Genomic DNA, 12,967 nt, shown 5'->3' on the forward strand with positions numbered 1-12,967 from the left:
ACAAATTTTAAATGTCAAATCCCCACAACATGAACATGATAAATAATTATATATTATAATTGTGAATTAGGGTTTTAGTTTTAGGTTAAAAAATTAGAAAAATAATTATATATTATAAAATAATTATATATAATAAAATATTCGGTTCGGTTCGGTTTAAAACCGAACCAAAAAATAGAAACCGATACCAAACCGAAAATTTTCAGTTTTTACTTTTCAAAACCGAACCGAAAACCGAACCAATAGAATTGGGACCGAACCGCACCAATCCAGTTCGGTTCGGTTCGGTTTTCAGTGTCGGTTCGGTTTCTGCTCACCCCTAAACGGGGCACAGTTCATAGTCATAGATTTCTAATTCAATAAATCTATGCAGCCACACTGTGGCCACCCACAAACTAGTATAATAAAGAAAATCTTGATTTATTTAATTTATTTTTTTTAATAGAAATAGAATTTAGTTATTTTATTATATTAAAAAAAATTGCAAAAAAATAACTAAATCTTATTTTTATTTTAAAAGATAAGTTAAATAAATTAAATTGTTTTCTTAGGTAAATTGTGGATGGTCACAATGTGGCTGTTTAGCATTACTCTTCCTAATTTCCTAGTCATTTGCCTATATCTACGTGTTAGAGACCACATACTAATTAATGCATGCATGCTAAGTCTAATTAACCTCGAGTAATACGTGTGCGTGTGTTAGATCAAGCGGTAAAGAATTAATGCTTGAGGTCAAAAATTTTGAATTCGAGTTTCCTGTGACGCAGCTTTTAAATTTTTTATTTAATATTATTAATTTATCTATAATAATAATAATAATAACAATAATAATAATAACAATAATAATAATAATAATAATAACCTTGATTAATATGTATACGTGTTCATCAATAGTATATGAGTGATTTGTTTATTAATTTATTTTATTTCCTAAGTCTTTTATTTATTTTTATCTTTTGCTAGTTAGTTCAAAGAGGAGATTTATGTACGTATTCCACGGTTAGGTTTTAATAAAGGAGTTTTGGTAAATAAAATCACGAATTAGTTCAAGATTGCCAATTTTAATATGATGTTTGAAGTGAGACGGATTAAATTATCACTTTTTAATTTTTTGTAATTTCGTCCCCTAACTTTTTTTCGGTCGCCGGAGTGCTGAATTGGAGCTACGTGAATTAATAAAGACGAAGTCGTTTTGTGAGGTCTAAATGACGTTGTTTCGTACAATTTCAATTAAAATTTTCCTCAAATTATAAAGGGATTGTATCCTGTATCTGCACCTTAATTTTCCAATTTTCAACAATTTTATTTCAAACAACGTCGTAATATGAGTATTATGTGACGAACTAATCCACGTAAACTCCAACTCAATCATCCGGTGATCGAAAAAATGGGGGAATGAAATTGCAAAAAATATATATATAGTTATTTAATTCATCACACTTCAAAAATCACGTCAAAATTGTAATATCGAATTAGTTCGTGATTTTATTTGCCAAAACTCCTTTAATAAATAAAAAGGTTAGTGTTTAATTTTCTTTCTCATGTATTTTTCTAGTATTCTATGGAAAAAAAATATCACTTTTATCTACGTTCTTTTGATATTTTGTGAATTTTAATCAATAAATCAGACGCTTCTTTATATTAATAATTTAATACGCATGTCTGATAATAAGGCTTGTATTAAAGGAAAAGAAAAAGAGTACAAAACATCCAAAAAAGCGCAAAAGAGAGTAAACAAAAAACCGAGCCTCATTAAAACCTTCTAAGAAGAAGAGACCTTAGAAGGAAAAAGAGTACTCGTGAAAGACTCACATCCGGTTCAGGAGCGGGAAGAGACAACTTCAGGAGTTCCGGCCTAACCATCACCCCTAAGAAGCTCGGCTCAAGAAAACCGGAAGAAGAAGAACCAAGAAAGAAAACAGGAGACCAACAACAAAAGAAAACAACCCAACCAAAGCCCAAGGGAACCAACGAACCTGCTTATATAACCATACGGATATGACTATGCGTCGACATATCCCTTGCAACCGCAATCCGAATCTCCTCAATCGCAAAAGGCCACCAGCCTTCCTGCCGATCATCATTGGCCATAATATCTGCCGGTTGATTACCCTCACGGTAAATATGCGAGACCATCAAAGAAAAATCCCGAAGCAGGCGAAGAGTATGCTGCCAAAACGCCCTAAATCTCCAGGGAACATCACTCGAGCGAGAGTACAAAAGGTGAACCACATACATAGAGTCAGCCTCAACCCACAAATGCCGCCAGCCTCGGGTATGAGCAATGTGAATAGCATAGATCACAGCCAACAATTCCGCCTCGAAAGCAAAGCCTTTGCCGCCTTTAAAATGAAAACAACCTCGGACATGAGACCACTTGTCTCGAAAAACCCCACCCGCAGCAATAACTCCAGGAGCTCCCGCCGCCGAGCCATCTGTATTAACTTTAATCCATTGACCAACGGGAGGCCACCAGTGAACCTCCACCATAGAGGGGGGAGGAGCAGCACGGCTCCTCACCCCAATCGCACGAGTGATCGAATAGTCAGCCCAAGAATTAGAAATATTACCCAACTTCCGGAAAACCCCATCAATCTCCATAAAGTAAGCCTTGACAAAGGCCAAAACCGCACGTCTATCAAAGCACAAATCCTCAAAAATAAGCGCATTGCGTCCCGACCAGATACGCCACATCAGAGTGATAATTCCCGCCTTCCAAAAAGAACCAATTTGGGAACTCCAAGAGAGATTCCAAGCCAGAACTAAGAAGGAATGAATATCCATGCACCCCAAGAGATTCTCTTTACCAAACCAACCTAAAAAATCAGTCCAAAGAGGGCGAACACACGAGCACTCCCAAAGCACATGCGAAATCGTCTCACTATCTCGGAGACACAAAGAACAAGCATTGGGCGCAATTAAACCTTGCCGGATCAGAACATCAATAGTAGGCATGTCATTTACACATATTTCTTAATTATAAGATTTCGCCTGAATTTATTTGTACTATGCTTTATATCTGAATATACACACCATTATATATGGTTGTTGTCAGTAGATAACTCGTATGCATTGATTTTTTTGCCTAATATTTACACTTCACGTACCATTTATTAGGTATTGTAAAGTGGTCCCCAATTATTTGTTACACTCGATTGCGAATACAGAAAAATTATCTCGTATGTATGAGTAGTATTTTCTAATTTTTCTCCAAAAATATACTACTTTTTTAATGATAGCGTTGGTTGATGAATGATGAGGACTTTTTTTGTACAGCGGATTTACACAAAACTCAGATAAATTTGAAGATTCTATAAGAAGGCTTCAAAGGATAATTGGTGGCCCCTCTTCAATGTGTCGGGTGAGTAATAACTAGTGCATGCCGCCACACAAATGCGCATTACTATAATTGTTAGTGTCGGGTGAGTAATAACTAATTAATGTATGAGAGGATACAGAACCGATCACCTACCCACCCACCGTGGGCATGCATAATGTGCCCACCATGATGTGACAATTGTAATTATAGTAAGATAATTTTAATTAGAGTAAGATTTATTAGTTATCTTTCCTAATTAAAATTGTCACATCAATGGTGGGCACGTTATGCTTGCCCACGGTGGGTAGGTGATCGGTTCTGTGAGATATACATTAGTTATAAATGTTTGCGTTGCTTTATTTCTTAATTCAAGATAAGATTGGATCATCGTCTAGTAAATATCAGCTAGTTTCAGGTAATTTGGATAAACACACGTTGAGTTAGTCGACTTTGTTCAAATTATTTATCTTATTGTATGCGAGGAAATCTCTCTCTCTCTCTCTCTATTCTACGTGACGTCATATAATCATTTCATTTTAATTTTCCTCAATTCTCATTCATTCTTATTTTTTGCTAAATTTTTAATCAATTTTCATATCTAAAACCCATTAAATATCTAAAAATCATTATATAAATCTTGCACCAAAATAAATCATATCCTACGCGGCGTCATATAATCACTTCATTCTAATTTTTCTCAATTCTCATTCATTTTTTTTAAATTAATCAATTTTCATATCTAAAAACCATTAAATATCCAAAAATCATCATATTAATATTTCATAAATCTTGGACGAGTAAATATTGGAAACCTTTTCTAAATTCTGGCTTTGACTTTTTAATCAATCTATTTATCTTAAATCCCACATCTAAATTTTAACAAAATTCACCAATTATAGTCATGTATTTATTAGGATCAGTAAATTCACCAACAATTAATTAAATTTGACTAATGAATTAGTTGGTCAAAAAATTAGTTATACTTTTTATTGCAAAATTTAATTCGGCTAATATTTATTTCCCCAACAAGTTTTGCCATAGAAAAGCATTTTTCATGTTCCTTCGTCAAATAAGAAAATGTATCAACCTAAGATGTTATTGAATCACGTCAGATGCACGTTTACAATGATTTTAGAAAGGTGAACGAAGACTTGAAAGACAATTATAAGAAAGCATGCTACACAATGGGTTTCCTAGAAGATGACAAAGAGCGTATTTTATCCATTTTAGTTTTTTGTAATATTTACTTTGTAATGTCAAAATTTTATTGAGATGAATAATCAATTATTGTAACAATTTATATTTCATTATTTAAATATTTATAAATTTGAACGACTTCAGGTAGTAAGCGGGTATCAATCACTACACGATTTTGGGAATACGACAAGCAATAAAATTATTTTTTAATCAGATATGAGATGAGTACGAGTATATAAATTCTATAATTTCCTAATTTATGAAATTGGATGACACAAGTTTTAAGAAAAATGTTTAGTTGATAGTGTGTTGAGTAGAGAAAGGTACCGATCGCTTTTGAATTGTGGAGTTATTAATTGTAGAGAAATGTACCGATCACTATTATTATTTATACTAGATATTATTATTGTTTACTTTGTAATGTTTTGATTTTCAATAAGACACATAATCAATTATCGTAACAACTTATATTTGACTTTTTGGATATTTATAGACTTAAACGAGTTTGAGAAAAAATAGCGGATATTACTATACGTGTTTTGAAGATAACTGATAGTAAAAACATTCATGAATTGGGTTTGCGACATGACTGATATATAAATTCTAAAAAGATTTCGTATAATGTATAATTTCTACATTTATTAAAAATTAATTTTTAATATTTTATAATTTATGCTATTTATTATAAATGTATACTTTGTAATGTCCAGAAACAGACATACTGATTGTAAGCTTTTATTGAGTTAGATAATCAATAACTATAACAATTTATACTCCCTACGTCCCACGAAACATGACCCAATTTCCTTTTTGGTTTGTCCTGCAAAGCTTGACATGTTTCTAAAAATGGCAAAAAATTTACCATTTATTCACTTTTTCACTTTTTTACCTACCACATTTAACACACAAAATACCAATTTCTTAATTCTCATGCCAAAAAGAACTGGATCATGCTTCATGGGACGGAGGAAGTATTATTTATTTAGATATTTTATAAAATTTAAATGTGTTCAGATAATTAACGGATATTATTATATATGTTTGGAAAGAGAGTTACTCTTTTTCATATGTTTGTCAGTTTGGACGGGCAAATAATTAAAATTATTTTTAAATCGGGTTTGGCACATGTAAAAATATATAAGTTTTAAACAATTGCATAAATTGGATAGTTTTTATTATTCATACTATTTATTGTTAACACACACATATAGATGTTCAGGGATCCACATTTATTTTTTGCGGAAGACTTCATTAATTGTAGAATCTAGGGTTAAGTATCAGATTGCCCCCTATCGATGGTGTTCCTATGGCTTTTAGCCCCTAAAGTCAGGGGGGAAAGCTGCCCACTATCTTAACGTGACTTTTTGGCACCAATTTCCCCCCAGCCTTTCGACGGAGGCAGCTCTCCCCCCTGACTTTAGGGGGCTAAACGCGAGGGGGACCCCTACGATAGGGGGGAAATTGGTGCCAAAAATTCACGTTGAGGTAGTGGGCAGCTCTCCCCTCTAACTTTAGGGGGCTAAAAGCCATAGGGACGCCATCGATAGGGGGCAATTTGATACTTAACCCTAGAATCTATAAAAAATTATCTACATACGTGAAGGTAAGTCTGGAGAACTTAACTCGGTGTATTGGGAATGGGAGAGATACGAAATTCTGGGTCGATAGGTGGATGGGAGAGAAGCCGACTAGTTTGGTCTTCCCGAGGCTTTTCTCTCTGTGTGTCAATAAAAATGCTTCCATTGAGGAGTCAGGGAGGTGGGCGGGAGGAACGTGGGTCTGGGAGTTTCAATGGAGGAGGGAGTTGTTTGAGTGGGAGAAGGAAATGGCTAACGCCTTAACTGTTTTTATTTCCGAATGTGTTCCAAATGCAGGTAAGAAGGATGAGTGGAGGTGGAAGAGATCCAAGGATGGAAGGTTTTCAACTAAATCTGCTTTTGAGACTTTTATGGAGTCTCGAAACGTGCCGCCTTCAGATCCTGAGTCAAATACTCTGCTTGCAAAAGTTTGGGATGCTCCGACTCCACACAAGGTGCAAGTGACAGCCTGGAGATGCTTAAGAAATCGGCTGGCGACTTGTGATAATCTTGTTAAAAGGAAGGTGGGGTTGGAGGAGGGAGAGGAATGGTGTAACGGATGCATTTGGAGAACTGAGACGGCGGACCACCTGTTTCTCCTTTGTCCGAAAGCTCAGCAGGTGTGGGATGCTCTTGAGAGGTGGATGGTGTATAGCTCGGCGAGTCCGAGCACTATTACTCAGCATTTTACTCTTTTCATCAATCGTGGAAGAGGGAAAAGAACTGAAAATCTCCTCAAAGCCTTATGGATGTGCACAATTTGGCTTTTGTGGAAACGAAGGAACGAAAGTCGTTTTGAAGGGAAAGTTTGGGAGGTGCAAAACCTGATTGCGGAGATTAAAGGTAGAGTGTGGAGTTGGCTTGTCATTTTCAATGGACTTGATACGGATGTTAGTTTCCAAGTGTGGTGCTCTAGGGAGTTCTCACTTTCTTCTTATTTCAATTTGTAGGTACCTCTGGTACCTTCGACGTTTTTTCAATAAATTCTCCTTTCTTGACCAAAAAAAAAAAAGATTATCAACAAGACTTACATTTTTGAAATGAAGAATTTCTAACTATTATGATAAAAAAAAAAGGAAGGAAATCTGTAAATTTAATAATAAGTGATTTGAACTCGAGAGTTGGGATCGTATATCTTTTATTTATGTGTTTCATATAAGGATATAAATGGAAGAAGTAGGAACTAGTTGTGTTATTCTTATAATCTAGGAGTATAATTTTCTTAAGCATTTTTCAGAGATAATAAAATAAAATATTTTTTTTTCTGTACAACTCAAAGTGAAAAAACAACTCCCGATCAATTTGTGTTGTGTGTGTTCTATGGGGCAAAATGACAAAATTTAATAATTTATCACTATAACTAGACTTATATTATTGTTATTACTATTATTGAAGATTAAGGATTTTTTGTTTTGACATTTCTGCAGAACGCGCTAACTTTCAACCAATAAATTAACAATAATTCTAATTTCATATACGATGTGACATTTAATAATTCTACGGCGGCAGCAACTGAGCTAATGTCGTAGTTCATGGACCAGTATATAACTAAATATGTGGTCAATATTTTTTTTTTTTTTTTGAGACGGAAAATATGGTCACCAAATTAAGTTTGAGGTTGCTTGTCCCATAAATTCATGTCTGACACAGACCTCACCTCGTCATCGACAACACTTGATCTATTCAGGATTTCAACGTGTTTCTTTTTCTTTCAAAATTTGTGAGGCGTAGAAGGGCTAAGCTTCTTACAAAATTTCTACCACAAACATATGGTTTAAATTATTTTCAAGTTGTTGGATATTTACCTAGCTAGACTAATTGAATAGCTTGCATAATTTAATATCTGTGATTTTTTTCCCTAAAGTTAACTTAATGATGATACTTTATTTTAACAATCTACATGCTCGTGCACACTGATAAAAGTATTACTGAACACTCATATTTATACTATATACGCGAGATACAAAATGCAGTGCAAGAATTCAGAAGGTATGTCTTTGTAAAAAGAAGTAAAGAATGATTCGAAAAATTATCATCATTATGTTTTAATCATTTTAATTGCGACCAAAAGTGGAACACTTCTATCTTTCCTCATAAAACTCCATTCAAGTTTAGAACCAGAATATCAATATCAGAAAATTTAACCTTTTAATTCAAAAAACATCATATGAGAAAATGTAAAAAAAAAAAAAAAAAAGCTACCATGAATTACATAACTGGAGCACAGAACATGCATATCATGTGACAATTGCCACAAATTGGTATAAAACACGCTTATAATGTTTAGTTGCTACTTTTTGCAGTTATTTTCTTCCCCAATAGGGGTGTTTATTTCGGAGCTATTATTGAAGTGAAACAGTCCGTTTTGTCTTGCAAAAATACTGCAAGATCTTCGTAATTTGAAAGTGTAGCCGAATGTGTTGTTTTTTAGTTTCAATCTGATTTGCAATATATACTATCACAGAGAAGATGAATTTCATCAATAATGAGGAGTTTCACAAGTTGTGTATACATACGTATAAGTCGATCACCTCATTTTCTGGTACTCATGGTCCGAGTCTGGTCTCCACATCATATTGCTCCACTCCATTAGAAAAGTAGCCGACAACCTCAGCCCACTAATAACTAGGGCTGGATAAAAATTTAAAATGGGGGCTATGGGGTAATTTAGTACAATTACAATTATTTTTATTATTTTTCGGGCTATAATGAGAAAATTAGAGGCTGTGTTTAAAATTACCCTTACTTTAGCCCTCCTTTTTTTTATTCAAACCAATTTTTTGATTTAAATTGACATCCAATATTATCAAATTGAAAGATAAATAACCATAAGCGGAAAACTAAACTAATTAAACTAGTAAATTAAAAGCTTATTTTTAATATGGGACTCAAAACTAAACTAAACTAGTGTATAAATTTAAAAACTTATTTTCAATATAGGACTCGAAACTAAACTTGTATAAATTTAAAAAAATATTTTTCATATGGGACTTGAAATTGTGTCGTTGTGACGATCCTAGTTGGGAAGAAATGAACCGGTCTTGGAGAACATACTTTTGTTTTGTACAAGGATGACTTGGTTTGTAGGATCAGAATCGATTATGTGGTGGGTGGCATGAGGATTTTGCTACTCTTTGTTTTTCGCAAAATTTTATCCTTTATGGGAGTTTTAGTTACTCACATAAGGTTTTAACGAGGACATGGAGTGTCCAAATTCTTGTCTTTAGGGTTCCCCACATCCCTTAAGCTCTAAATTGGACTACTTTTCTTTTTAGATAAATTATATAAGTAAATAAATAAATTTAAATATTTTATGATCACGATGGATTCAAATTCAAAATTTTAGTTCTTGCACTACAAGAAAACTGGTCGGACACAATTGGTCATTAACCATCTACTGCTAGGTCAATATACACACACAATTGGAGTATTTTTTAAGATATGCTTTAGAGGGTTGTGGCTTATTTCAAAGAGTTTATAAGCTTTAACAAAAATTGTGTTATAAAGATAAAATTATTGTTAGAGAAAGAAAATTAAAGAAAAATTGACTTAAAAATGTATATGATGAAAATAACAAACCATGGTTAAATAATATATGTAAAATAATTATTGCATATAAAATTATGAAAAATAAGGCAGATGAACTTAGAGCATCCTTACTCAACGGAGTAGGAGACCACTTATGAGTAAGCAACCCCTATATTGGGGAGACTCATCCACTTACTCATATCCATTAGTTTTGATTTTTGTATTTTTCATTTATTTTAAATTGCACAAACTTAAATAACACAATTACTTCAAGGGTGTATGATGACCCTTGGCCTCCGCCGCCAGCGCCTTTTCGGCCGTTGGGGACTCATCCCCTAAGTTGAATCTCGATAAATAGGGATGGTAGTCGCCGATAAGATCAGGGGTCCAATTTGGGGAGTAGTAGTCGGGATTATTCGAATCCATTTTGGTGGAGGAAATTGAAAGAGTTTGAGAGATAGAGGGTGAAGAGAATTGAGTTTTGGGTGTATGATTTTGGAGGAGTAGGGTTTAAAAAGAAGAAATTTATTTTTAAAAAATTCAGAGATAACCGTTGAAAATTAAAATTAAAATTAAAATTAAAATTCACCAACAATCATATAGTCGTTTTGAAGGAATGAAAAAAAAAGAAAAAAAAATTTGGAAACGATCGAGCCTTACTCATAAGTTCGAGTAAGCCTCGAGTAAGGCGAGGCCCACATTGGCTTACTCAACGAAGGGGCTTACTCAAGTAAGCTTTTATGGAGCTTATAAGCTTTTAAAGCTTATTTTTACAGTTTGCAAGCTGTTTGAGAGCTTATTTCTTCAAATACTTTAAAGAGAATATGCATTTATATTAACCATATTGAACAATGAAACTCAATTTTCGACCACCTATCTGAAAAAAAAAAAATTGACCATTTTTCATAATTTTGATCCAAAATACCCTTGACCCCGCCCAACTCGTACACGTGATTCTCCCCCTCCCCCCCCCACTTTCTATTGACACAAATGAGCATAATTGTGCCAAATGTATGTACCTAATGAATGACATATAATTGACATGAATTGACCTATTTGTACCAACTGTACATCATTCAATCTTCAGTCACAATATTTGACACGAATTTACCCCGTTGGGAAATAGAAGAAATATCCTATCCTAGTTTTGATGATCTCAAAACCCTTAGTTTTCTCTTCTCCTAGACCAACCTTTGTATTTGAACTCAACTGTTAGAGTTCAACATTTTAGCTAGACTGAAGGTTAAAGGTAACTGGAGTTTCTCCATGTTGAAGACCGAAGAAACTGAAGATTGAAGACTTAGAAGATCAAAGCTCGACTGAATATAGAACAACTGAAGGAAGACACTGATGATACGAACGACATCGTGAACTGAGACGTTCAGTTAAATTGGAAGACAATTTAACTGAAGACAACGACTGCTTAAGCAAAGGACAAAATCTCTAACTGATTCTTCAGTTAAACTTAAAGTCTCACGTGCAAACACATGTAAACAATGGAGCTTCGACTTGAGTACTTCAGTCAACATTCCTCATTAGACTGAAACGCTGGCAACCGCATTAAATGCTCCTGCAACAGCATTAAATGCACCAGATATGAAGATCGTCATTTTCAGTGCACCAACTTTCATTTTTCGTGCTAAAGTTCCGAATCACCCTGCTCCAAGGACTAAAATGATTCAAACCTTCAACCAATCAGGAGCTAAGAAGATTGAAGCCTCAGCCCAAAGCACGGAACATCTCACAACGGCTGAAATCCTGAAGACCATCTCTCCAATGGATATATTCAGGACTTCACCTATAAATAGAGCTCGAGGAACGCCTTCAATCTTCACCAATTCAAAGACTTATGCTGAAGCTCTGTCAAAATTACAAGCCATCCTTAACTTAGATAAAACTTCGAATCGAAGAAGAGAGTACTCAAACGTTGTAAAATCAGTTTTACTGATTACCTAAACTCTCTTAGAAATCTAGGCAACCCCTGTTTTATCCTAAGCCTAAAATCGATTACTTGAGAGCCTGTTCTCAGTAATCATTAGTTGGAGATTTCGAACTCCTTTTCAACCGAGCGAAAAGAGTGTTTGAGTAGAGAGGAGTTCAGACCAGTGTTCTAACTCCAGAGATCTTAGCCAAGCGCTACAAAGGCATTTGTATGTCTTAGCGTGCTAAGAGCGAGTGAGAAATCCAACCCAGTGTGTTGGTATTGAAAATTTAATTTTCAGTTGTAATGTTTGTTGTGCACCCGTAAACATTAGCCCATAGTGTTTGTCAGACTAATCATCTGGCCGTGGACGTGGGAATTTATTTTCCAAACCACATAAAAATTCTTGTGTTCTTTATCTGCTTTCAGTTATTCCTTATCTATGTTAAACTTGTTTTATAACTGAACTGGCTTAACTGAAAAATGTAACTAAGGATTTTATTAAGTGACAATCTGTCTAAAGGCTATTTGAATTAAGTTTAAATTTCCACTGCTGAGTTATTAGTCTAATTGATCAATTACTTGATAGTTAGTAGATTCGTAACTCTACTCTATTTTACAAACTCTAGACGGAAGCCTTACGTGGATATCAGTTAAAGTTATGCGCTTGACTATCTTTCTAAAGGCTATTTGAATTAAGTTTAAAGGCTATTTGAATTAAGTTTAAATTTCCACTGCTGAGTTATTAGTCTAATTGATCAATCACTTGATAGTCAGTAGATTCGTAACTCTACTCTATTTTACAAACTCTAGACGGAAGCCTTACGTGGATATCAGTTAAAGTTATGCGCTTGACTGAAATCAAAATACTGAAGTCTTCTCAGTATCAGTCTACACCCACTTTCCAACTAAAGTTTTGGTTTGTGTGTTTTGGATTCAAAAATAGCCTACAGATGTATTCTCCCTCCCCCATACACCGTTCAGTCAACCCTTCGGGACCCAACATACCCATTTCTACCAACTGTACTTAAGGGTGAGCAAAAATTGAACCGGACCAAAAAAACTGACCGAACCGACTATTTTTGGTTCGGTTCGGTTCGGTTTGTACCAAAAACGGTCGGTTTTCGGTTCGATTTTAATAATTCAAAATTGACAATCTTTCGGTTCGATTTTGGTTTTCCTACTGAGAGTCGGTCGGAAATCGAACTGAACCGATATATATATATATATATATATATATATATATATATATATATATATATAATAAAATTAAATAGAAATCGAAAATTTTGAATTAAAATCTTAAAATTCCCTATGCTAACACCTAACCCACAACAACAAACCCTAAATCCTCTCTACCCACCCACCGCCCCACCCACAGGTAGGGATGGCAGTGGATTTTGGACCCGGCTCAAATTCGTGGAT

At 34.3% G+C, this 12,967-nt stretch overlaps 1 protein-coding gene across 1 annotated transcript; it reads left to right on the forward strand.

Annotated features, from left to right (window-relative positions):
* Window positions 1-6,188: 6,188 nt before the first annotated feature.
* Window positions 6,189-7,043, forward strand: LOC131009780 (uncharacterized). The gene has a single exon (XM_057937188.1). The coding sequence runs from the start codon at window positions 6,189-6,191 to the stop codon at window positions 7,041-7,043; it is 855 nt and encodes a 284-aa protein (XP_057793171.1).
* Window positions 7,044-12,967: the final 5,924 nt, after the last annotated feature.

This window comes from Salvia miltiorrhiza, chromosome 2, assembly GCF_028751815.1.
Source record: "Salvia miltiorrhiza cultivar Shanhuang (shh) chromosome 2, IMPLAD_Smil_shh, whole genome shotgun sequence".
Classification (NCBI taxonomy): domain Eukaryota; kingdom Viridiplantae; phylum Streptophyta; class Magnoliopsida; order Lamiales; family Lamiaceae; genus Salvia; species Salvia miltiorrhiza.